This window comes from Pseudophryne corroboree, chromosome 2 (genome assembly GCF_028390025.1).
Source record: "Pseudophryne corroboree isolate aPseCor3 chromosome 2, aPseCor3.hap2, whole genome shotgun sequence".
Taxonomy (NCBI): Eukaryota; Metazoa; Chordata; class Amphibia; order Anura; family Myobatrachidae; genus Pseudophryne; species Pseudophryne corroboree.
The window spans coordinates 301,502,941-301,530,472 of NC_086445.1; the positions used below are offsets into that span (position 1 = coordinate 301,502,941).

Below are 27,532 nucleotides of genomic sequence, written 5' to 3' on the forward strand. Positions count from 1 at the left end.
AAATGCAGTCACCGGAATACTGGCGACACAGGCTATTCTCACTCTGTAGGTGTCCACGACACTCATAGAGGGAGACTATAACCTGTGGTGAGTGCATCGAGCCACCGTGCCCTCAGCGTGGCGAGTGCAGCAAGCTCACAAGGGGCTTTTTAGCGCTTGCCACGCTGCCGGCATTCTGGAGGATGGAATCCCGCTGTCAGGATCATGACATCTGGCATCCCGTCCGGCAGGGAATCGTTTGTATTCCACCTAACAAAGTACATAAACAAATGAGCACACAAGAGAAAAGTGATATATTAATGGACAATGCAGGACAAGTACGTGGTTTAAAAACATTGCTGCATATGCAGCAATGTTTATATAGCTCAAATCCCATGTTCTGCAGTGTTTTGTACTGTACAGTTTTTATTGTTTCTGTTTTTGCACTTTATACTGTAGGGCACTGTGGATCCTTTGATGTTGCTGTATAAACAAAGGATAGTAAGAATGATACCGTATTTAGGTAAACTGTACCCTGTAAAGTACTGCATGCTCTTTCTTGCACCTTATAAATAAATGCTAATAATAATGCTAATAATAATAATAATAATAATAATAATCATCTGTTTTGCTAACTAACCACTGATGTGACAACTAAATGAATACCTACAGTAGCTGTTACTAATGGAGAAAAGAAGGGGTTAATTTTTCCATTTTATATTGTTAAATCTAGCACGCGCCTGACTCTTAGAATGAGAAATGAGGTTAAATAGGGAGGGGGGGGGGGTGCTAGCAAATGTTTTTTACTGTAAACATTCGTTATCACATAGATCATCTCCTCAGCCACCACGAGAGTTGGCAGGCAGCCCTATAAAAAGTCTTAGGAGTCTTGATGCCGTTTAGCTATACGACAGTGGAGATTAATGCCAGAATATGCCTTCCACACAGACACAGAGATATTCAACAGAAAATGAAATACAAATTTTATGAAAATATATAGCTTTAATTTAAAGACATATAAACACTTTTGGTACATAACAGAAATGATGCTAAAACTCAGTAACTCTTTATATTCAAAAACAGTAGCTTTTCTGATTGCTATTTACAATGAAACCTCATGTGGACGACAATCAGTGCTTATAGTCAATGTCTCGGTAAACAGACTGAGGCCAGATAAGTGCTGATTTACCAAGCTCAATAGTAATCATAATTAAAATTGATTATACTTACCAAATATGAGGATTCTAACGTTGCACAATGCTTGGTAAATAAATACTAGCCCTCACCATAAAAGGTATTGCTATAATTACTGTCTTACAATGAAATAAACTGTATGGGAAATCTGTTCCTGCTTAAAAAAAAGGTGTTCCATTCATGCAGAAACAAAAAACAAACACATTTTAGCTGAACATAAAGAATAAATAAGGAATATATCATTGTGCTACTGGATAGCTCTGCCCTAAAAAATATATCCGTGTTTGGACGGAGTAAATGAAACTGTGAGATACAAAACTGGCTCATTTAGACATTTAAAAATAACAGACATGAAATAATGCTTTGTTAATAAAAAAGTTTAAATATACAGAGACTAGCATTGTGGGTTATGATTGTCACATAAGTGCATACATCAGCCTTTATGTCCAAATACTGTAGGTGAAATCTCTAATCCACTAAATACAGTGGATAAAAATAAACCTTTCACAAACACTATCAACAAAGTCAGTTACATAATACTTTGCATCATGTGTTGTCTATCTTCGTTTGAAAATAAATTGCACTTCTTGAAAATGCCTCTTTTTTTTTTAAACCTATGCATTTTAAATTGAGGTACAATAATATACATTCAGTGTATCAAAGGTGTCTATTTTTAGCACATTTTATAAATATAGAAAGGTTACGTTTATTTTTATGCAAATGGTATATGATGATAAAACATTAAAAAATATATACCTTTATTTTTCAATAGTTCTGGGCCACCTGCTGGCTAATAGTTGTACACACAGTTGACCAACAGCTCACAGATTTCTAACCTTGACCTATTCTGAGATCACAGGTATATGACAAACATTGTATAAGTTTACAAAATTGCTGATGACGTCAGAGCTTTACATATGTATAAAAATCTTTACAAGTTTTGTAAGAATTGGAGCTTTAATTAAAAAAGCTGTAAAGAGCTATGTACATATATATTACTATATGGTATAAATTAGTGGTCCTTCATGATAACCATTATTAACACATTGTGTTATTTTTAGTTTTTCATCCTCCAAAATTTGTCAGATTGTTTGCCAGCAATTTTTTTCTTAAATATTCGAAATCTCAATAGGCTTTTTATCAAGTAAATGGAATTCTAATTTGCCATTGAGTGGTATTTGCACTTCCAGATTTTCATTTTTCCTGTGATCTTTTTTCCCTTTCCTCAAGCAGATATACATTGCCATTAGAGTGACTAAGATAACTGCCCCAAAGCAGAATATTGACAATGTTACCAGTGTAGGGACACAGGAATCTGCTTCCATCTTTTTCTGAGTTGGTTCAATTGCTATTTGGGGCTCCTTTTCTTCTATATTAATATCAGGATCCTTTCTTAGTAAACTTTCTATATAGCTTTCATTACTTACAGTGTCATTTACAAACAAATTAACCATAACTGTGGAGAAAAGTGGCTCTGGATATCCATGATCAGTTACTTTCACTAATAACCTATATAAACCATAATCATTTCTCACCAGTTCCTCCTCTAAAGTTATGTTTCCTGTTTGAGGATCTATCCTAAATGATTCTGGTCTGGGCCCTCGTCTTCCTATGATACTGTATGCAATAACAGCATTCATTCCTGTGTCCTTATCAACAGCATATACTTCAGTGACCGGAGAACCAGGCAAAGTAGAAGGAAGGACAAGAAGATAGGACATGTTAGACTGGGGGAATAAGACTAATGGGGGGTTATCATTTACATCCAGAAGCAAAATAGTTATTTTAGCTGTAGACGACAATGTAGGGTCACCACCATCACTAGCTTCAACCCAAAGAGTATAAGAACTCTGTTGTTCCCTATCCAATGATACCTTTGCCCTCAGGAGTCCTTTACCAGTGTCAATAACAAAAATGTCACTACCATTCACTATAGAAAGGGCTACCCAGCCATTCTGTCCAGAGTCAGCATCTGTGACGCTAATTACTCCAATTTCACCAAAGCCTGGAAAGTTCTCAGGGACAAAAAAACTAAAATCTTTGCTGATGAAACGAGGGCTATTGTCATTTTTGTCCAGAACTGTAATATGAACAGTGGCTACTGATTCTCTTGGAGGCTGGCCAGAATCTCTCGCTTTGACAGTAAACCTGTACTTTTCTTTTTCCTCTCTGTCTAGCACCGTAGAAACTGTAAGGATTCCTGTTAGTTTGTCTAGAGAAAAATAAGAAGGTGCATCGGCTCCCAAAAAGTATGAAATCTGATCTCTGTCTCCGCTGTCAGCATCAGAAGCATGCAATTTGACGAGAAAAGCATTGACTGGATTATTTTCTTCAATTGTCACTTCTACAGTGGATTGTGTGAAAACTGGAGAATTATCATTCTCATCCAGAATTTGCACTTGTATGGACTTCTTAGTTTGACTCCCATCCAAACTAAGTGCAACGACAGCTATATGATATACTTGTTTCACCTCATAATCTAGAGTATTTGTAGTTTCAAGCAAATATTCATTTGTATAAGGCTTGTATGCAGTCAATCGAAATGGTCCATCTCCCTCTAAATAACAAGTCACTTTGTATTTGCCATCTGGGTCTTTAATAGTGAAAAATGCAATGGGCGAATGTATAGGCTCTAACTCTTTCAAATACACAATCCCATTTTCTTCATTTGCAATATAACGAGGCACAACTTCAGGTGGCCGCAGTGTGAATTTTATAATGGAAATAATAACGGTTATCAGAGCTGGGATGCAGCCTGGGCCATTGGCAAGAATAGTTAATTTATGTTGTTGAAGGATAGTGCCATCAATCTTTTTGGAAAGTTTTATTATTCCTGTTGATTTGTCCAGATCAAAAAGTTCCTTTGATGACAGTGGAACACGTTCACTAAAGGCATATGTAATCAGGGCATTATTCCCTAAATCAATGTCCACAGCTTGAACTGTAGTTACCTTCATTCCAATGCTCGAGTTTCCGGGAAGAGTCACATTGATCAGAGATTCAGTGAACTGGGGACAGTTATCATTGACATCACTAATGAGAATAGAAAGTGTGGCAGATCCTATAAGTGGTGGATTGTCTCCATCTTCAGCAATAATAATTGTTTTATACTCCGCTTTCACCTCTCTATCCAAGGGACCCATGATAATAAGGTAAGGTGTCCTCTCCCCGCTCTCATTCTCTTCTACATCTAAAGTAAAAACACCATAATAGTCAACTAACCTGTAGGTTTGGACCCCATTCAGTCCTCCATCAGGGTCATAAGCAGGATGTTCTATAACCAGCCTGGTGTTAACAGGGGCATTCTCCGGGACAGTAATATAAATCTCTGACACAGGGAAAATGGGAGCATTATCATTCACATCAATGACTGCAATCTTTACTTTGATAAGCCTGAAATATTCCTGTGGCAAAATGATAATATCAAGAAGAAGGACACAGTCCTGGACACCAGGATTCTGTGGGCAAAGGGCTTCTCTGTCCAACTCCTCTGCTGATGTGTACAACTCCCCAGTGCTGTTATCGAGTGTCACATACTTCTCACTGAGCCCTTTAGATGCCAGGCTGAATGAAAGAGGGGGGTCAGGAAAGAAACCCAGCTGCAGATCATGCACAATGTTTCCAATAAGAATCCCCTTGGGTGAGCCTTCATGCAGCATGTATAGCAATTCCGTAGCTGTGCTGTAACTTGCTGAGCTGACAGTGGGTCCAGTGAAGGGAACAGTTAGACACAGGAACAAGATGTGCTGTTCAAATCAAATACAAATGTGTAATGAAATACAGGTAAAACATAAATACATAATAACAATCCTCACATTTATCTCCTGATATTTTGTTATCTAAATAAATGTATGTACTATGCACAGTATACTACTGCATTGCTAGTTAAATTATATATTAGCCAACTATTAAAATGTGAAACTTTGTAACAAATAATGATAAAGTTGCTTAAAATCACAATTCTACAAGACATAAATGTAACACAAGGTAGATCATTCATTCATTTTTCCAGTTACCATGTTTTTGTTTTTTTTGCCTTATTACTGTACAGCGTATGCTTCATTTTTCACAAACGTCATATCTGTTACAGTGTCTTGTATAACAATACCATACAAACTTAACTGCACACCAAGTATTCCTGCTAGAGAATAGGCATAATAATTGAATTACCACATCTACAAGTTGCACCAGTGTCTCTCTTATATCACCTACCTGTACATTGCTTAGACTGGTCCTGGTTAGATTGGCTTGTTGCCCCATATCCAGGTTAGAAGGCTTTAGTAGCCAGCTCTATACTCCCGTGTGCTGTGTGATCCTTTCATTCCCTTGGTAGTTTAATCCCAATGAAACTGCAGTCATTTAGTTCCTGGTGTTAAAGATACAGACACTCCCTCCCTGCTCATGCAAATCTCTGGGCAGCCTCAGCCAATAGCCACAGATGCATCCATTAAAAAAGCTTACAAAAGGAATGGATTACTCCTATTCAAAGCTAGCAAAGCAATATTTTCCTTTAAGAGGACAGTGTTCATAAACCAACTCTGAAACTTTAACCAGAATGAAATAATGGCTATTGATGTTTGCAAATGAAGTTCATGCAGTGCTAAATGTGCTATGTTATTAACCTGCTAATATTTATTTTGTGTAGTTGATATTTGTGCATTTGCTTTGGAGTATATTATAAATGGATATGCCTCACCTGCTGAAATGCTGTGTATCAGAACCTGAATACACAGCTAGTGTCGCTGCACAGCACATACCTCCCTCCCACTCTCAGTTTGCTGTCTTGTGTGGTAATTCCACGTTTTAATTCCTTCCATGCTCTGCAATTGCTTTGCCTTTGAAGAAAGGATTGTCATCCCCCAGATGCACTTAGTTGAAATGTTCAGTTCAGACTTGAGACCAGATTTATCACATTTTCTGCTATGTGTGCTGGCTTGCAAGTGGATTCTGAGTACCAAGAAGCTGTGGCAGCTGAATTAACCATCAAGATACTGATGTGGAATAGATTGGTATGATTTTAATAAACACAACATGTTAATTATCATTATAAATATCCATTTACATCTAATTCAAAGTTTTTATATTTTGCACAGACATATGCGGCGGGATGTAATGGGGTGCGAGTTTTTTGATTGGGGACAAATCTGCACCTTCTTGCACATTAGAAGGTGTGAGTTTGCAGCAAAATTCACCCAGTGTAATAGCTTGCGAGTTTTTAAGTTCGAGGTTATTACAGAATGTGTACGAGTTTTCTAGAATGAAAACGCGCACATTGTAATGTGAGTTTCATTAAATTGTGTGAGTTTGACAGAATCATGCAGAGATCAGTGAGATCTATGCATGCTTCTGTCAGGAAAAGCGTTTAAATAGTTTAGAAAATGTTGAAACAAAAAAGTAGCTCAGCATCCCCACCAACCATAACTAGCAACGGGTTCTTGGACCAATCTTGGATTACTATGACAAGGGGTCTGAGGGACTATCTGGGACAGTAAGTATATGTAAGTGTGAGTATGCGTGTGTAAATATGTTTTATTGAAATTATACTGTCATAATGTCCATGTCCAGTAATTCTAGAGATGAACAGGTTCGGTTCCCTGAGAATCGAACCCTACCAGACTTCACTATCTGAGCCCAGATGCGAGCCCGGCTCGGGTTTTCCCGCCTGACTGGGAAACCAGAATGAGGCAAAATGTCATCATCCCGCTGTCAGATTCTCGCGGGTCTTGGATTCCATATAAGGAGCCACGCGTCACTGCCATTTTCACTCCAGCATTGGAGAGTGTAGCGAGAGGACGTGTCTCCGTCCTCAGTGTCTGTGCAGGTAGGAAAGTAGGGTGGCGATTCCAGTGCTGTCTTGTGTTGCTCAGTACAGTGTAATGTCTTATGCTGCATAAGTCCAGTCACAGTGGTGGTGTCCTCTGCTGCTATATGTCCAGTGCTGCTGTATAAGTCCAGTCCAGTGGTGCTGTGTTGTGCTGCATCAGTACAGTGGTGGTGTCTTGTGCTGCATCAGTCCAGTCACAGTGGTGGTGTCCTCTGCTGCCATATGTCCAGTGCTGCTGTATAAGTCCAGTCCAGTGGTGCTGTGTTGTGCTGCATCAGTCCAGTGGTGGTGTCTTGTGCTGCATCAGTCCAGTCACAGTGGTGATGTCCACTGATGCCATATGTCCAGTGCTGCTGTATAAGTCCAGTCTATTGCAGTGGTGCTTTGTTGTGCTGCATCAGTCCAGTGGTGGTGTCCCTGTGCTGCTGTATAAGTCCAGTGGTACTGCCATATATGTCCAGTGACACTGCCGTATATGTCCAGTGATACTGCCATATATGTCCAGCGGTACTGCCGTATAAATCCAGTGATATTGGCATATATGTCCAGTGGTACTGCCATATAATTCCAGTGATACTGCCGTATATGTCCAGTGGTACTGGTGTATATATCTAGTCCAGTGATACTGCCGTATATATGTCCAGCGGTACTGCCATATAAATCCAGTGATACTGCCGTATATGTCCAGTGATACTGCCGTATAAATCCAGTGGTACTGGCATATAAATCCAGTGCAGTGATACTGCTGTATTATTCCAGTGGTACTGCTGTATAAGTCCAGTCCAGTGGTACTGCCGTATAAGTCTAGTGGTACTGCCGTATAAATCCAGTGATATTGCCATATATGTCCAGTGGTACTGCCATATAATTCCAGTGATACTGCCGTATATGTCCAGTGGTACTGGTGTATAAATCCAGTCCAGTGATACTGCCGTATATGTCCAGCAGTACTGCCATATAAATCCAGTGATACTGCCGTATATGTGCAGTGATACTGCCGTATAAATCCAGTGGTACTGGCGTATAAATCCAGTCCAGTGATACTGCCGTATAATTCCAATGGTACTGCTGTATAAGTCCAGTCCAGTGGTACTGCCGTATAAGTCCAGTGGTACTGCCATATAAGTCCAGTGATACTGCCATATAAGCAAGAAAAGAAAAGAAAAAATCTCCCAGCGCTTAAGTTTATCAAGTGAGTTTGGTATAATTCCCACTAAAGTTATCAGGGTATCAGAGTATATAAATTAATCCAATAAAAATGTTCAAATGAATATATTTTCTTTATTCAGGATACAGTGTTTAAAACACATCATAAAAGAAAGTTTCTCTAACTCTATTTTTATCTAAAATCATATAATTGTGAATCCTAATACCGGTATACTTTAACAAAACAGACCAACATAAAACATATAAAATATTTATATATAATCAGTGAGACGCTTATATCAGCGATTTGTTCACTCAAAGTCCACAGCTACAATCTCCAGGCAGGTTATAATTCCTTTCAGGAGAATTGAATTTTTACTGGGGAAAAAAAGGGGTCCTGTATCTCCAGAAATAGAACAGTGTCCAGCCAGATCAAATCACTCTGCTCAACACAATATTCAGTCTTTGTGTGACATAAGCATTTCCTGATATTAAACAGCGTTCTTTGCCAGGGATGTATCATGCAGAAACTTACTTCAATGCCACAGGTCCAAAAAGACACGGGTGTCTGCCGGTAGACAGTTGTTGGTGCCTCTGCTATCGACTAGTTTCGCCTGTCTAAGTAGGCTTCATCAGGATGGCCGAGTGCACCTCCTACCCCGTTCTTTAAACCCTCCTTTGCGTCTGTTTCTATGGCGACCGGGATCCCCTCGTGTGCTGCGTCTCGTCACTTCCAGTTAGAATCCTCAGCCTTTAGGAGACTCCGCCGCTACCAGCGTTATGTTGCTACGGTGACCGGAATCTTATCGTGCGCTGTAAGACCTTGCGTCACGTCACTTCTGTTTCTTGTCTGGGTCGTCATGGTTACTCAGACTCTTTCTGTTCACAGCGTCTGTCGTCATAGTAACTAGAGGCGTCTATTGTTGTCACTTCCGTCCTCCTTCCTAGAGTAAATTAGCAGTGTCCTTAACCTAAGTTGTTGATATAGCAACCCCTGCTGCTCCATATGGAAAACCACAAAATATTCGGAGTCACTCTATCATATTCACATTTCCTCCTTTGTGCTTAGCATGTGGCACTCTAAAGCTTCTTATTTCGACAGTCATTTTAAAATGAGCTTTCTTGTAACATCTTCTTCCTCAAAATTGTCACGTTCTAGTTGGACAACTAGAACGTGACAATTTTGAGGAAGAAGATGTTACAAGAAAGCTAATTCTAATGATAGAGTGACTCCGAATATTTTGTGGTTTTCCATATGGAGCAGCAGGGGTTGCTATAACAACAACTTAGGTTAAGGACACTGCTAATTTACTCTAGGAAGGAGGACGGAAGTGACAACAATAGACACTTCTAGTTACTATGACGAAAGACGCTGTGAACAGAAAGAGTCTGAGTAACCATGACGACCCAGACAAGAAACGGAAGTGACGTGACCCAAGGTCTTACAGCGCACGATAAGATTCCGGTCACCGTAGCAACATAACGCTGGTAGCGGCGGAGTCTCCTAAAGGCGGAGGATTCTAACCGGAAGTGACGTGACGCAGCACACGAGGGGATCCCAGTCGCCATAGAAACAGACGCCAAGGAGGGTTTAAAGAACGGGGTAGGAGGTGCACTCGGCCATCCTGATGAAGCCTGCTTAGACAGGCGAAACTAGTCGACAGCAGAGGCACCAACAACTGTCTGCCGGCAGACACCCGTGTCTTTTTGGACCTGTGGCATTGAAGTAAGTTTATGCATGATACATCCCTGGCAAAGAACGCTGTTTAATATCAGGAAATGCTTATGTCACACAAAGACTGAATATTGTGTTGAGCAGAGTGATTTGATCTGGCTGGACACTGTTCTATTTCTGGAGATACAGGACCCCTTTTTTTCCCCAGTAAAAATTCAATTCTCCTGAAAGGAATTATAACCTGCCTGGAGATTGTAGCTGTGGACTTTGAGTGAACAAATCGCTGATATAAGCGTCTCACTGATTATATATATATATATATTATATGTTTTATGTTGGTCTGTTTTGTTTAAGTATACCGGTATTAGGATTCACAATTATATGATTTTAGATAAAAATAGAGTTAGATAAACTTTCTTTTATGATGTGATTTTAACACTGTATCCTGAATAAAGAAAATATATTCATTTGAACATTTTTATTGGATTCATTTATATACTCTGATACCCTGATAACTTTAGTGGGAATTATACCAAACTCACTTGATAAACTTAAGCGCTGGGAGATATTTTATTTTATTTTCTTGCTTATAGTTACGGAGAGGTTAGTGGAGATCCTCTCTCTTCTCCCTAGCAGCTTTAATCTAGCAAGTGAGGCAAACAAGCGCTGTCCTCAAGTCTGTTTTGTTCACATACTGCCATATAAATCCAGTCCAGTGGCACTGCCATATAATTCCAGTGATAGTGCCATATAAGTCCAGTGTTACTGCCTTATAAATCCAGTGATAATGCCGTATATGTCCAGTGGTACTGCTGTATAAATCCAGGGATACTGCCGTACATGTCTAGTGGTACTGCCGTATAAATCCAGTCTGAGGTTACTGCGGTATATGTCCAGTGGTACTGCCATATAAATCCAGTGGTACTGGCATACAAATCCAGTCCAGTGATACTGCCGTATATGTCCAGTGATACTGCCATAGAATTCCAGTGGTACTGCCATATAAGTCCAGTGATACTGCAGTATAATTCCAGTGGTACTGCCGTATAAGTCCAGTGATTGCCGTATAAATCCAGTCCAGTGATACTGCCGTATAAGTCCAGTGGTACTGCCGTATAACTCCAGTCCAGTGGTGCTGTCCTGTGCTGTACAGTATATTATTTACTCCAAATAAAGGGGTCATTAATATTTAATCCAAATAATTTTTACAGGGTTTGCCCTGTGTGGTGTAGGGGTATGCTCTCCTGTGCTGCGTTATTGTTATATAACTCCAGAAAAATAATGGAGAACAAAAATTTGGAGGATAAAATAAGGAAAGATCAAGAACCACTTCCTCCTACTGCTGCTGCTGTTGTTGCTGCTGGGAGTCGATCGTCATCCCAGAGGGGAAGTCGGAAGACAACTTGTACTACTTCAACTAAGCAATTGACTGTCCAACAGTCCTTTGCGAGGAAGATGAAATATGACAGAAGTCACCCTGTTGCAAAGCGGATTACTGAGGCTATAACAACTATGCTGGTGTTGGACGTGCATCCGGTAACCGCCATTAGTGCAATGGGACTGCAGTGCCACTCCTAGATGGCCCAGGTGTTTGTGCCACACACTTGTGTCGCTTAGCTTAGTCATACAGCTACCTCATTGCACCTCTTTTACTTCTTTGCATGATGTGCTGTTTGGTGACTAGTTTTTTTAACTGCCATCCTGTCTGACACTGCAGTGCCACTGCTAGATGGGCCAGGTGTTTGTGCCGTACACTTGTGTCGCTTAGCTTAGTTATACAGCCACCTCGGTGCAACCTTTTGGCCTAAAAACAATATTGTGAGGTGTGAGGTGTAAGGAATAGACTGGAAGTGAGTGGAAATTAATGTTACTGAGGTTACTAATACAGTAGGATCAAAATTACCCCCACATTCTGTGGTTTTAGCTGTTTTTATGTTGTTTTTTTAAATCATCCAGATCCAAAACCAAAACACGAAAGTGTGGTTTTGGCAAAACCAATCCAAATGCAAAACATGAGCATGGTACCAGAACCAAAACCAAAACACGAAAAGTGCCTGCCGCAGATCTCTAGTTTATTTTAATATTTCTTTTACAGGTGGAACTACAGGTACCAGCGGGCCCTTTAGTGCCCCGCTACTTGTGATTCTACTACTAGGGGCAGGCAGCCATTGGCAGAGATGAACAGTAATGAGCGAGACGAGATGTGGGTATAGACTAGAGATGAGCGCCGGAAATTTTTCGGGTTTTGTGTTTTGGTTTTGGGTTCGGTTCCGCGGCCGTGTTTTGGGTTCGACCGCGTTTTGGCAAAACCTAACCGAATTTTTTTTGTCGGATTCGGGTGTGTTTTGGATTCGGGTGTTTTTTTCCAAAAAACCTAAAAAACAGCTTAAATCATAGAATTTGGGGGTCATTTTGATCCCAAAGTATTATTAACCTCAAAAACCATCATTTCCACTCATTTTCAGTCTATTCTGAATACCTCACACCTCACAATATTATTTTTAGTCCTAAAATTTGCACCGAGGTCGCTGGATGACTAAGCTAAGCGACCCTAGTGGCCGACACAAACACCTGGCCCATCTAGGAGTGGCACTGCAGTGTCACGCAGGATGTCCCTTCCAAAAAAACCTCCCCAAACAGCACATGACGCAAAGAAAAAAAGAGGCGCAATGAGGTAGCTGTGTGAGTAAGATAAGCGACCCTAGTGGCCGACACAAACACCGGGCCCATCTAGGAGTGGCACTGCAGTGTCACGCAGGATGTCCCTTCCAAAAAACCCTCCCCAAACAGCACATAACGCAAAGAAAAAAAGAGGCGCAATGAGGTAGCTGTGTGAGTAAGATAAGCGACCCTAGTGGCCGACACAAACACCGGGCCCATCTAGGAGTGGCACTGCAGTGTCACGCAGGATGTCCCTTCCAAAAAACCCTCCCCAAACAGCACATGACGCAAAGAAAAAAAGAGGCGCAATGAGGTAGCTGTGTGAGTAAGATAAGCGACCCTAGTGGCCGACACAAACACCGGGCCCATCTAGGAGTTGCACTGCAGTGTCACGCAGGATGTCCCTTCCAAAAAACCCTCCCCAAACAGCACATGACGCAAAGAAAAAAAGAGGCGCAATGAGGTAGCTGTGTGAGTAAGATAAGCGACCCTAGTTGCCGACACAAACACCGGGCCCATCTAGGAGTGGCACTGCAGTGTCACGCAGGATGTCCCTTCCAAAAAACCCTCCCCAAACAGCACATGACGCAAAGAAAAAAAGAGGCGCAATGAGGTAGCTGTGTGAGTAAGATAAGCGACCCTAGTGGCCGACACAAACACCGGGCCCATCTAGGAGTGGCACTGCAGTGTCACGCAGGATGTCCCTTCCAAAAAACCCTCCCCAAACAGCACATGACGCAAAGAAAAAAAGAGGCGCAATGAGGTAGCTGTGTGAGTAAGATAAGCGACCCTAGTGGCCGACACAAACACCGGGCCCATCTAGGAGTGGCACTGCAGTGTCACGCAGGATGTCCCTTCCAAAAAACCCTCCCCAAACAGCACATGACGCAAAGAAAAAAAGAGGCGCAATGAGGTAGCTGTGTGAGTAAGATAAGCGACCCTAGTGGCCGACACAAACACCGGGCCCATCTAGGAGTGGCACTGCAGTGTCACGCAGGATGGCCCTTCCAAAAAACACTCCCCAAACAGCACATGACGCAAAGAAAAATTAAAGAAAAAAGAGGTGCAAGATGGAATTGTCCTTGGGCCCTCCCACCCACCCTTATGTTGTATAAACAGGACATGCACACTTTAACCAACCCATCATTTCAGTGACAGGGTCTGCCACACGACTGTGACTGATATGACGGGTTGGTTTGGACCCCCACCAAAAAAGAATCAATTAATCTCTCCTTGCACAAACTGGCTCTACAGAGGCAAGATGTCCACCTCATCATCATCCTCCGATATATCACCGTGTACATCCCCCTCCTCACAGATTATCAATTCGTCCCCACTGGAATCCACCATCTCAGCTCCCTGTGTACTTTGTGGAGGCAATTGCTGCTGGTCAATGTCTCCGCGGAGGAATTGATTATAATTCATTTTAATGAACATCATCTTCTCCACATTTTCTGGATGTAACCTCGTACGCCGATTGCTGACAAGGTGAGCGGCGGCACTAAACACTCTTTCGGAGTACACACTTGTGGGAGGGCAACTTAGGTAGAATAAAGCCAGTTTGTGCAAGGGCCTCCAAATTGCCTCTTTTTCCTGCCAGTATAAGTACGGACTGTGTGACGTGCCTACTTGGATGCGGTCACTCATATAATCCTCCACCATTCTTTCAATGTTGAGAGAATCATATGCAGTGACAGTAGACGACATGTCCGTAATCGTTGTCAGGTCCTTCAGTCCGGACCAGATGTCAGCATCAGCAGTCGCTCCAGACTGCCCTGCATCACCGCCAGCGGGTGGGCTCGGAATTCTGAGCCTTTTCCTCGCACCCCCAGTTGCGGGAGAATGTGAAGGAGGAGATGTTGACAGGTCGCGTTCCGCTTGACTTGACAATTTTCTCACCAGCAGGTCTTTCAACCCCAGCAGACTTGTGTCTGCCGGAAAGAGAGATCCAAGGTAGGCTATAAATCTAGGATCGAGCACGGTGGCCAAAATGTAGTGCTCTGATTTCAACAGATTGACCACCCGTGAATCCTTGTTAAGCGAATTAAGGGCTCCATCCACAAGTCCCACATGCCTAGCGGAATCGCTCCGTGTTAGCTCCTCCTTCAATGTCTCCAGCTTCTTCTGCAAAAGCCTGATGAGGGGAATGACCTGACTCAGGCTGGCAGTGTCTGAACTGACTTCACGTGTGGCAAGTTCAAAGGGCATCAGAACCTTGCACAACGTTGAAATCATTCTCCACTGCGCTTGAGACAGGTGCATTCCACCTCCTATATCGTGCTCAATTGTATAGGCTTGAATGGCCTTTTGCTGCTCCTCCAACCTCTGAAGCATATAGAGGGTTGAATTCCACCTCGTTACCACTTCTTGCTTCAGATGATGGCAGGGCAGGTTCAGTAGTTTTTGGTGGTGCTCCAGTCTTCTGTAAGTGGTGCCTGTACGCCGAAAGTGTCCCGCAATTCTTCTGGCCACCGACAGCATCTCTTGCACGCCCCTGTCGTTTTTTAAATAATTCTGCACCACCAAATTCAAGGTATGTGCAAAACATGGGACGTGCTGGAATTTGCCCATATTTAATGCACACACAATATTGCTGGCGTTGTCCGATGCCACAAATCCACAGGAGAGTCCAATTGGGGTAAGCCATTCCGCGATGATCTTCCTCAGTTGCCGTAAGAGGTTTTCAGCTGTGTGCGTATTCTGGAAACCGGTGATACAAAGCGTAGCCTGCCTAGGAAAGAGTTGGCGTTTGCGAGATGCTGCTACTGGTGCCGCCGCTGCTGTTCTTGCGGCGGGAGTCCATACATCTACCCAGTGGGCTGTCACAGTCATATAGTCCTGACCCTGCCCTGCTCCACTTGTCCACATGTCCGTGGTTAAGTGGACATTGGGTACAGCTGCATTTTTTAGGACACTGGTGACTCTTTTTCTGAGGTCTGTGTACATTTTCGGTATCGCCTGCCTAGAGAAATGGAACGTAGATGGTATTTGGTACCGGGGACACAGTACCTCCAACAAGTCTCTAGTTGGCTCTGCAGTAATGATGGATACCGGAACCACCTTTCTCACCACCCAGGATGCCAAGGCCTCAGTTATCCGCTTTGCAGTAGGATGACTGCTGTGATATTTCATCTTCCTCGCAAAGGACTGTTGGACAGTCAATTGCTTGGTGGAAGTAGTAAAAGTGGTCTTACGACTTCCCCTCTGGGATGACCATCGACTCCCAGCAGCAACAACAGCAGCGCCAGCAGCAGTAGGCGTTACACGCAAGGATGCATCGGAGGAATCCCAGGCAGGAGAGGAATCGTCAGAATTGCCAGTGACATGGCCTGCAGGACTATTGGCATTCCTGGGGAAGGAGGAAATTGACACTGAGGGAGTTGGTGGGGTGGTTTGCGTGTGCTTGGTTACAAGAGGAAGGGATTTACTGGTCAGTGGACTGCTTCCGCTGTCACCCAAAGTTTTTGAACTTGTCACTGACTTATTATGAATGCGCTGCAGGTGACGTATAAGGGAGGATGTTCCGAGGTGGTTAACGTCCTTACCCCTACTTATTACAGCTTGACAAAGGCAACACACGGCTTGACACCTGTTGTCCGCATTTCTGTTGAAATACTTCCACACCGAAGAGCTGATTTTTTTGGTATTTTCACCAGGCATGTCAGTGGCCATATTCCTCCCACGGACAACAGGTGTCTCCCCGGGTGCCTGACTTAAACAAACCACCTCACCATCAGAATCCTCCTGGTCAATTTCCTCCCCAGCGCCAGCAACACCCATATCCTCCTCATCCTGGTGTACTTCAACACTGACATCTTCAATCTGACTATCAGGAACTGGACTGCGGGTGCTCCTTCCAGCACTTGCAGGGGGCGTGCAAATGGTGGAAGGCGCATGCTCTTCACGTCCAGTGTTGGGAAGGTCAGGCATCGCAACCGACACAATTGGACTCTCCTTGTGGATTTGGGATTTCGAAGAACGCACAGTTCTTTGCGGTGCTTTTGCCAGCTTGAGTCTTTTCATTTTTCTAGCGAGAGGCTGAGTGCTTCCATCCTCATGTGAAGCTGAACCACTAGCCATGAACATAGGCCAGGGCCTCAGCCGTTCCTTGCCACTCCGTGTGGTAAATGGCATATTGGCAAGTTTACGCTTCTCCTCCGACAATTTTATTTTAGGTTTTGGAGTCCTTTTTTTACTGATATTTGGTGTTTTGGATTTGACATGCTCTGTACTATGACATTGGGCATCGGCCTTGGCAGACGACGTTGCTGGCATTTCATCGTCTCGGCCATGACTAGTGGCAGCAGCTTCAGCACGAGGTGGAAGTGGATCTTGATCTTTCCCTAATTTTGGAACCTCAACATTTTTGTTCTCCATATTTTAATAGGCACAACTAAAAGGCACCTCAGGTAAACAATGGAGATGGACGGATACTAGTATACTTATGGATGGACTGCCGAGTGCCGACACAGAGGTAGCTACAGCCGTGGACTAACGTACTGTGTCTGCTGCTAATATAGACTGGATGATTGATAATGAGATGAAATCAATATATATATGTATGTATATATAATATCACTAGTACTGCAGCCGGACAGGTAGATAATATATTTATTAGGTAATGATGACTGATGACGGACCTGCTGGACACTGTCAGCTCAGCAGCACCGCAGACTGCTACAGTAAGCTACTATACTATAGTAGTATGTACAAAGAAGAAAGAAAAAAAAAAAAACACGGGTAGGTGGTATACAATTATGGATGGACTGCCGAGTGCCGACACAGAGGTAGCTACAGCCGTGGACTAACGTACTGTGTCTGCTGCTAATATAGACTGGATGATTGATAATGAGATGAAATCAATATATATATGTATGTATATATAATATCACTAGTACTGCAGCCGGACAGGTAGATAATATATTTATTAGGTAATGATGACTGATGACGGACCTGCTGGACACTGTCAGCTCAGCAGCACCGCAGACTGCTACAGTAAGCTACTATACTATAGTATGTCAAAGTCAGAAAAATATCTCTATGCACACTACCATATTTGCACCTCACACAGGTCCGTGCTGCGCATGCGTACGCTCTCCCGTACGTGCGCATACTCACAGTCGCGGGCACCCGCAGGCGCACGGTATGCGTATTTACGGTAGAGTTTATGTGATCGTAGCGTGCGACTCAATCGTTACATATTTTCACTATATAATGTATTTTGTAGATCATGGTCCCTTTGATAGATTCTGAAAGTTTGGTTAATGTAGATTGTTCATGAACAGAGAAATCCCTCTTTGTTTGATACGAAGGGACAGACAGGAGTAATACAGTGGTGTTTAGTACCCATCGGAAGAGTATTTAATTAGCAATATTCCGGTGTTGGTTTGAAGCGGATTAATCGCTCGTGCGAATAGTTATGGACATAAGAAGTTTATGAACATTTACTGTATTTGCACTTACTTATCCATGCGGCGGGAAACCCAGTTTCCCTCCCACCTGAGCTGTTGAAAATAGTCACGGCCCACCTGTATGAATCAACCTTTGACCTTTTGTTACAATGCGAGGAGGAATTCCTGTGTCCAATGAACAATGAGATTGTAGGGACCATTGAATTGTATTGTGTGTGGGGCATAAATAGACAAGCCGATCACATCCAGCTCTCACTCTTCAACGGTTATCATTGCTGAAAATCGGGAGCTGGATGTCCAGAGGCGCATGCGATCGTTTCCCCTTGTGCGTAAGTGTTTCTCCGCAACCATATTGTTCTTACTGTTATTGTGGGCCATTTCTCTCTCTCTCTCTTCTCCTCTTTCTCTCTTATTTTCCCTTAAAACGTAATTGTATTGTATTGTATTTCCTGTGTAGTTATCTGGTTAGGTAGTCTATGTTATATTGTAGTGTATGACTTGTATTGTGTTAATTCTTTTGCAAGTATATCATTCATAATATATATTTATTAGGCGTTGGACCCTAAGCCCAGGTATCTGTGTATTTCTTATAGTGTTTAGTATTCTCAGAGCGTCGGTGACGCTCGAACAGCATTTGGGTTAATAAGGTTACACTAGGTTGCATCTACACCCTATTTCTACACTAAGGTTTTACTGCATAATATACTGTTTATGGTTTAGATATAAAGGTTTAACATTGTGAGCGTCAGCGCCGCTGGTGATCTCCTCGTGGTCCCGAGCGTCCGCTACGCTATAGCGAATCATTACGTTAGACGGCAGCCAATAGCGTGCCTGCCTGTGATCTCTTGGCCGTGAGCGAACGTGACGCTTGAGCGTCTCGACTACGGCTAAGCGATTGCTACGCAACGAGCGTACCCTTACGGTACTCCATACGTGAATAGCGTACAGTGTTCTTAGACCTCACAAAGGGTTTTATATAAGATAAATATCTAGCTTTAACAATTGGCGGCTCGCCCGTCCTTCACATATCTGCACTAGGTAATTTCAGCAGACATTATCCAGCAGCAAAGGGCGGGAGGTCATATTCCTCGTAGTGCTGTTTGGATAAGGGTCTGCTTCACTTAGTAAAGGGTGCTGAAGGAATCCGGGACCGGAGGTAAGAACAAAACGATAGTGTCTTTTTAAAACTGTTTATTTCTGTCTTGTGTACACACGCACGCATATCTGCATTTCTTTTCATTCGTGTATTTTCATATATCACTCTCCTGTTTGCCATTGTATAATTGATAAACGTACTAAGAGAGATTTGCCGCTATTCCATAGTTAAAGAGTAAAGGTAATACAGTTAAGGTATAGAAATACACACAGCTCTACCTAAAGGTAAAAGGAGAGATTGGTGTGGTGTGCGGTAGATGATCGAGGATCATCTACATTGATAAAACGTGTTAGTTGTGTTACGGTAGACAAAGATTGGTGTACACGTGTCTCTAACAAAGGGAGACTCGCGTACGCAAAGGCCGACGCACGCAGCGTAAATTACGCAACGGAGCGTCTGGGTACGCCCACGTAACTTAAGTCACACGATAGTGTTGATTTTTAAGTAACGCAACAGGCGATAAATAGCGCAAATCTACTTTAAATTCGAAATTTAAATTAACAGATCCTTCTCCTAATTTGTAACACATCTGGTCTAAAGAGAAATTTCTGCGCAGAAATAGAAATAGAAACAAAAGTGTACATGTGGTGAGTGACTGTTTTTACATACAATTTTGAGGTTGAACCAAAAGAAATCATCGAGTTCTCGTGAGGTACATACGTGTAAGTGACATGCACGGTGGCTAGGGAGGCATCCTTGGTTAAACATAAAATTTGAGCATTAGAGTATAGCAGACCAGGAGGTCATACTGTAGCAGACCAGGAGGTCATAACAGACCAGGAGGTCTAGGTACAGCAGACAAGGAAGTCCGCTATACAGTCCACAGGCACAACACCAAAAAAAAAGGGTTGGTGCAACACCCATATAGGCCATACAAGCTCTTGCTGAAGGAATTCGCAGCCGCAATTTTCGTTTCCGCTGGTCGCTCCGTACATAAGATTAGTTGCTTATGTGCTGAACGATTGTACCGCACGTAATTGTGTGCATTAGTAAACCTGACCGGTACTATTTGTGTACGAAGGTCATAAACGCTATTTGTACATTCTGACGTGATTTGTGTAATTTTTTATTTTTACAAAGGGAAGTTCGCAGGTCACTCAGGAATTATCCAACAACCTCACCTTTACTGGAAAGAGTAAGTGTTCTGCGGATATCCCTCGCATGTTCCAGTAAACAAAGGTTAATAGGTGCCCTGGGTCGAGTACGCCAGCACCATATCGGTGTGATCAGGTCGTATTGGTCGGCGTGGGCAGAGTGAGTAAGGTGCTCGGTAAACCTTACCGTCAACCTATCGTGAATATCTTGGTTTTTTGTAAGGGTCCGTAACACCTGCAAATTATGGGGGCCAGTTGTTCAGGAAGGGGGCGATCAACCTCGGTTCGGGTTGATTCCATAAACCGACCAGTCGGGTCGGCAAGGTATGTAATGTGTGAAAAGTACGGAAGTCACACAGAAGCTTTATGTGATGAATGGGAGAGAATGACAGTACATGACGGGGAGAAATTCCCAAGAGTAGGTAGCTTCAGCACAGAAGTGTTAACGAATTTAAGGAGAAGGATATGTCTCATTAAATCAGCAAAGAGACGAATCAAGCATTATGATTATTTGCAGCTGTGGCAACAGGAGGGTGACATACAGAGAGGATTGGCTCAGGCGGCGGGATCTGGCTCGATCAGGAAACCGATAGCCACGGCCCCACCGCCACCATACATATCAGGAGAGAAATTGGTTGCGGAGAATGACGCACTAAGGTGTAACAAACAAACACTTAGCAACTGTGTAAATGTTAAAGATAATGTTAACCAATTAACCAATGCAAGTATTAACCCGTGCAAGTTGTACCCTGTTTTGAACTTTCCTCAGGAGTGTGATCAAGAGGACGAATCGGCAACAATTTCAGCGCTCTCTCTAGCAGCCACCATAGCAGAGACCACAGTAGGCACAGCTCCACCCCCGAGATTAGTAACAAAGGCCCCTAGCGGAGGGATAGGTGAGGTCGTATCAACGGGTAAGTACGGCACCATACACTATGCTGAAACTATTTCACCACAGCCTGTAGAATCTACACAGAATGAGGTTGTTAGAGTTAATCCTGTTAAGGTAATAGTAGTTCCAAATGGGAAAACAGACACTTCAGGAGTCACTCCTGTTAGGAACATTGCCATGTATAGCCCATTTTCCCGAATGGAATTAAGGACCATAGTGTCTGAATTCCCTGACCCTAGAAAAGACTTAGTTGCCAGCCAAAAATACATCAGAGACCTAGGTAACACGTTAGAGCCCAACAACAAAGACTGGCAGATATTGCTGAGAGCATGTTTACCCTCCAATGTTGACGCAACTCAATTTTTAGCTGACTGTGGATTAGATCAGGATGTACCTCTTACAGAAGTGTACAACAAAGACAATGTAAAAAGAATAAGCTTACAGTTAAAAGAGTATTTCCCAGCGGTAGTTAAATGGAACAAGATATTCTCCATTAAACAAAAGGAGTCAGAAACAGCTACAGAGTATTTTCACAGAGCATTATTAGAGATGGCAAAATACACAAGCATAGAGGACATTAAAACAAACATAAACCATCAAGAGGTAGCAGTATCGGTACTGATGGATGGTTTAAAAGAGTAATTAAAGACTAGGGTACAGACCACACAACCATGTTGGCGAGGTCTGTCTGTGGCTACTTTGAGAGAGGCTGCTATTGATCACGATAGGAACATCTCCAGACACAGGGAACAACAAGGTGATAAGTTAATGGCAGTAAGTATACAAGCCTTGACCACAAAACAGCCTGTGTTAATATCACCAAACCCTGTGGGTAAGTCAAATGTGGTAACATGTTATTTTTGTCACAAACAGGGACACTTTGCACGAGACTGTAGATCGAGAAATATACAAAAATCTTATCAACCCCCTAGACAACGACACGACACACGACATTGGGATCAGGGTCCGCAGAAACGGAGTTATGAGCCACATGCAGGGGAAACAAAAAGATATCCCCCGAACAGAGACTGGCACGCCTCTGGTAGTTCCCAGCTAACTCCATCACAAGTAGTTGCTGCCAGCGGGATTCAGGGAGGTCACCATACCCAATAGGGGTGTGGCCATACCTGTAATCTGCAGCCAGTAAAATTGATTGCAAATCTTGGGAGTGAACCAGAAATTGCAATCAATGTAGCTGGTAAATCATTAAACTTTCTTGTAGATACAGGGGCGGCCAAATCAGTGATAAATTCGACAGTGGGCATGAGAACCACTGGTAGGACAATTCCAGCCATGGGAGTAACAGGAGTAGTCCAGCATTACCCTGTTAGCAAACCAGCTGAGATTACAATAGGGCCTTTACATACCAAGCATTCCTTTTTGCTGGCTGCATCGGCACCGACTAATCTCCTGGGAAGAGACTTACTGTGTAAAATGGGGTGCGTCATTTATTGTACTCCTGAAGGTGTATTCTTGGACATACCTGAGAATCACGCTCAGGAAGTGCGAGACATGCTAGACTCCCCATCAAAATTAATGTCACATACCATTATGACAAATAGGACTCCATCCCAAGTAGAAGAAATGACATCTCAGATACCAGAGTCACTTTGGACTAAAGATGGACAGGACACTGGATTAATGGCAAACGTAGCTCCGGTAGTTGTACAAGTAAAAGATGGTAGGATAGCTCCAAAAATCCCACAGTACCCTCTGAAGCCAGAGGTGGAGTTAGGAGTTTACCCAGTAATAGAGCGCTTGCTACAACAGGGCATTCTGGTAAGAACGTCCAGCACTGCCAATAGTCCCATCTTCCCTGTTAAAAAGAGTGGGGGGAGGGGTTACCGGCTAGTGCAGGATCTAAGGGGGATTAACAAAATAGTTGAGAGTCAGTTCCCCGTAGTGCCAAATCCAGCTGTCATCCTAATGCAAATCCCTCCCACTGCGAAATTTTTCACTGTTATTGACCTCTGCTCCGCTTTCTTTTCGGTACCTCTGCACCCTGACAGTCAATATTTGTTTGCATTCACATACAGAGGAGTCCAATACACATGGACTCGATTACCACAAGGATTCATAGATAGTCCAAGTATATTTTCCCAGGCTTTGCATGATTGTTTACAGTCTTTCCAACCAGAGAGTGGATCAGTATTAATACAGTACGTGGATGATCTACTACTGTGTTCTGATTCATTGGAAGCATCCCTGAAGGATACGAAACAGCTCCTGTTTCATCTTTCAGACACAGGACACAAGGTTTCCAAAGACAAGTTGCAATTATGCCAAACTAAGGTAAAATATTTGGGACACTGTCTAACACAAGGACTGAGCCACCTGACCGCTGATAGAATTCAAGCAATTAGAGACATGACTCTGCCACAAACCCAGCAACAGATCAGAACGTTTTTAGGAATGTGTGGGTATTGCCGTAACTGGATCCCAGGATTTTCCATTCTAGCGTCACCTTTGCAGGAGATGGTCTCCTCAAACAAACCTGATCGGATTTCGCATACAGACGAGTCTGAGACGGCATTTGAGAGACTTAAACAGTGCCTAACGCAGGCACCAGCATTAGGTATGCCAGACTATGGGAAACCCTTTGAGCTGTACGGAACAGAAAGTGCTGGTTGCGCGGCAGGCGTACTAACCCAAAAGCACGGTGATGCCAGCAGGCCAGTAGCATATTACAGCGCTCAGCTAGACACGGTAGCGCGATCCCTCCCCACATGCTTGCGAAGCGTTGCTGCGATAGCATTGCTAGTAACGAAAAGCGAAGATGTCGTGCTAGGTCACAACCTCACAATTCATACACCACATGCAGTGTCAGCCTTGTTAAATTCTGCCCAAACCAGGCACGTCTCATCAGCGCGGTTTACAAGATGGGAATTGGCACTAATGGCCCCCGTAAACATCACCATAAGGAGATGCAGTGCATTAAATCCTGCAACATATCTCCCAGGTGTGCCTGGACAGGCACAAAGGGTGGAGGATGAGAGTGGTGGGGAAGGAGGATTTAATACAAAGGAAGACACACATGATTGTATGGAATATTTGACCCAAAATTTTACCGCAAGGCCTGACATCAGTGACAACCCACTGGAAGATGTAGAACTTACGTTCTACACGGACGGTAGTTGTCATAGACAGTCAGACTCGGGAGACTTGTGTACTGGATACGCAGTCGTAGATGACCAAGGCACCATAGAAGCGGAACCGCTAGGCCCACCTCACTCAGCCCAGGTTGCTGAACTGGTCGCCCTAACCAGAGCATGTGAATTGGCTAAGGGCAAATCAGCCAATATCTACACCGACTCTAGATACGCATTCGGGGTAGTCCATGATTTCGGAGCCCTATGGCGCCTCAGAAATTTCATGACGGCAGCTGGTACACCGATAGCGCATGCAGCCCACATAAAAAGGCTTCTAACAGCGATACAGGAACCCGACAGAGTGGCTGTTATCAAATGTAAAGCACACACATATAGCCAGGACCCAGTATCACTTGGTAACAGCCGAGCAGACGAAGCTGCTAAGTTAGCAGCTGGTACCCCCAGACAGACAGACACCACACAATTGATGGTATTTAATACCATCAACACACAGAAGTTGTGTGAGATGCAAAATTTGTGTTCCACACAGGAAAAGGCAGTCTGGAAGGCAAAAGGATATGGCCAGGAGTCCTCAGGACTCTGGACGGATGGACACGGTAAACCAGTGGCCCCCAGAGCATACCTTCCATGTTTAGCTGAGGCAGCTCATGGGCTGACTCATCTGGGCAAGGAAGGGATGTGCAAGTTGGTAAGAGCATATTGGTGTGCCCCAGGATTTTCATCTCATGCGAGTAAAAGAGCAATGTCATGCCTTACCTGTTTGAGAAAGAACATCGGAAAGGCAATACCTACAGAACCATCTCATATCCCACCTGCCGGCGGCCCTTTCCAGGTAATACAGATTGACTTTATTCAATTACCCCCTTCTCGAAATTTGAAATATGTACTTGTTTGTATAGATGTTTTCTCAAATTGGGTCGAAGCATTTCCGGCGGCCACAAATACCGCTATGTTTACTGCTAAGAAAATTGTGCAGGAATTTGTATGTAGATATGGTATCCCTAGAATTATCGAAAGTGATAGGGGTACCCATTTTACAGGTGATGTCTTTCAAGGAATGTGTAAATTGATGGGAATTGATAGCAAGCTGCACACTCCATACCGTCCACAGGCGAGTGCGAAAGTGGAAAGAGTGAACAGCACTATTAAAAATAAACTAAGTAAAGTGATGGCAGAGACAGGATTGACATGGCCAGAAGCTTTACCCATTGTACTGTACAGCATCAGAACCACTCCCAGGTCCCCTCTTAATCTGTCTCCCTTTGAAGTCTTGTTTGGTCGACAACCGCATGTTATGATTAACCCTCAGGATGATTTGAAGTGTAACAATGAAGTGACTGTAAAATACTTGATTAACATGAGTAAACAGTTAAGGAATCAAAATGATAATCTGAAGCTGGTGATTCCTGATTTACCAGATAGTAATTGTCATGACATTGAACCTGGGGATTATGTAATGATACAGAATTTTCTACGCTCAGGTTGCCTTATTGACAGATGGGAAGGACCATACCAGGTCTTATTGACTAGCACTACAGCATTGAAGGTTGCTGAGAGAGAGACTTGGGTTCATTCATCCCACTGTAAGAAGGTTGCTGATCCAGAGAGGTCCCGTGATAAGGAACAGACGGTAGAGGTTGTATCACTGGAGTGTCTGTTCCAGGAGGATTGAGGCGGCACCTGAGCATTGAAAATCACAAGACCAAAAGCAGTTGTCGATCCCCTGTTCCCTTTTATTGTTTTTCTCCAACTTCCCATCCCCTCTCCCTCAAATTATTTTTTCCCCCTTCTCATTCTTCTCCGTTTCCTCCTACAAGATGGACTTGCCCCAAGAGACTGGGATCCGGATTTTCCTGTTGACCATGATGTTGATCAGAGCAGTCTGTTCCGGCGAGAGTACCATGGAGGTCGAGAGAGGTTCTGGAATGAGTTCTGATGATAAAGATGGAGGCGTAGTTTTCCAAGAACAACTTAACCAACAAGTAAAGGCGAGTATCAGAAAACGATCCGATAGCATTGACCATAGAAGGAATTGTGAAGGATTGTTAGCTGAAGAAAACTGTATCTGTCGGCTCTGTAACAATGTCATTGAGGATGGGTGCATAAAGAAATGCCAATCCAGTTTTAATATCCATATGGACCGGCATCCATTGAGCGACTATCACTCCTTAGTGGGTAGTGTGTTAAATAAAACAGATTGTTGGGTATGCTCTCAAGTACCTCAAGGTCACAGCAAATCAGGGCTAGTACCATTCCCTTTAACGTTAGGGGAGGTACTTGAGTTAAGTGGTGGGAGACCGGTGGACAGGAGGTTTAATATCTCCAGCCCTCCTAGTTTGAAGCTCCACCAATACCATGTGGATTGGTCCCTATTATGTTTTAACATCTCCAATCCCCGAAAGCCGGGAAATTGGGAAGTGTCATGGAGTAATCAAACCATGACCTTTTCGCATAGAGCAGATAGAATGCCTACAGATACAGAGCTTATACGCCACATAGCCAGTAGAGGAAAATCTTTCCGATATAGGTATACCTTAGGAAATAGGATTACGAGAGTTGGAGAGGTATCACCAGGATACTGTGCACATATCGTACAACCTGATACATGTACTAAGCAGATGGAAGAATTAGGGTTAGGAGATTTCACATGGAAGGTGTGTAATATGGTTATGTCCTACTCCGTCCCATATGTTCTCCCCGATGATGCATATTTCATATGCGGGAGAAAGGCGTATACGTGGCTTGCCCCAAACTCTGAAGGATTGTGTTATATTGGAAAAGTACTGCCTGAAGTAATGACTGTATCACATGACAAAATGAAAGACATACACCGTGTTGCCCAAACTCCTTATACTCACACCAATTACGAGCACGTAGTTAAACGGCACCTGATAGAAAGAACAGAGCATCCGGCCTCTGACATGATCCATGAATCCACCGGGATTCAGTTTCTAATCGCGTTAGACATCACTCGCACCGCCAGAGGAGTGTTGAATTATAAATACATATCTGCGCTTGCAAATTTGTTAGATAATATCACTGAAATGTATGATGACACGTTTAGGTATACTGGAAGAGAACTTCAAGCTTATAAAACAGAACTGGTACAGCATAGAATGGTTCTTAATTACCTCACAGCAGTGACAGGCGGATATTGTGTCACACTGGCAACACAATATGGCGTGAAATGTTGCACATATATTACGAATAGCACCGAGGACCCGGTCGAGGTCATAGACCAAAAGATGGACGATATTCTCCAACTGAAGTGGGAATTTCGCAGGAGACACAATCTCACTCTTGCTGCTGTAGGTAATGAGCTGACTGGTTGGGTGTCATGGTTGAACCCGCGAAATTGGTTCTCTGGTTTAGGAGACTGGGCTCAAGGAG

The 27,532-nt window shown here is 43.3% G+C and overlaps 1 protein-coding gene across 1 annotated transcript; it reads right to left on the reverse strand.

Annotated features, from left to right (window-relative positions):
- Positions 1–998: 998 nt before the first annotated feature.
- On the reverse strand, positions 999–5,692 carry PCDH20 (protocadherin 20). Its single transcript, XM_063952914.1, has 2 exons — positions 5,386–5,692; positions 999–4,919 (listed from the first exon to the last, which is right to left on the reverse strand). Exons 1-2 carry the CDS (start codon positions 5,431–5,433, stop codon positions 2,283–2,285), a joined length of 2,685 nt encoding a protein of 894 aa, XP_063808984.1. The 5' UTR covers positions 5,434–5,692; the 3' UTR covers positions 999–2,282.
- Between the last annotated feature and the right edge of the window lie 21,840 nt (positions 5,693–27,532).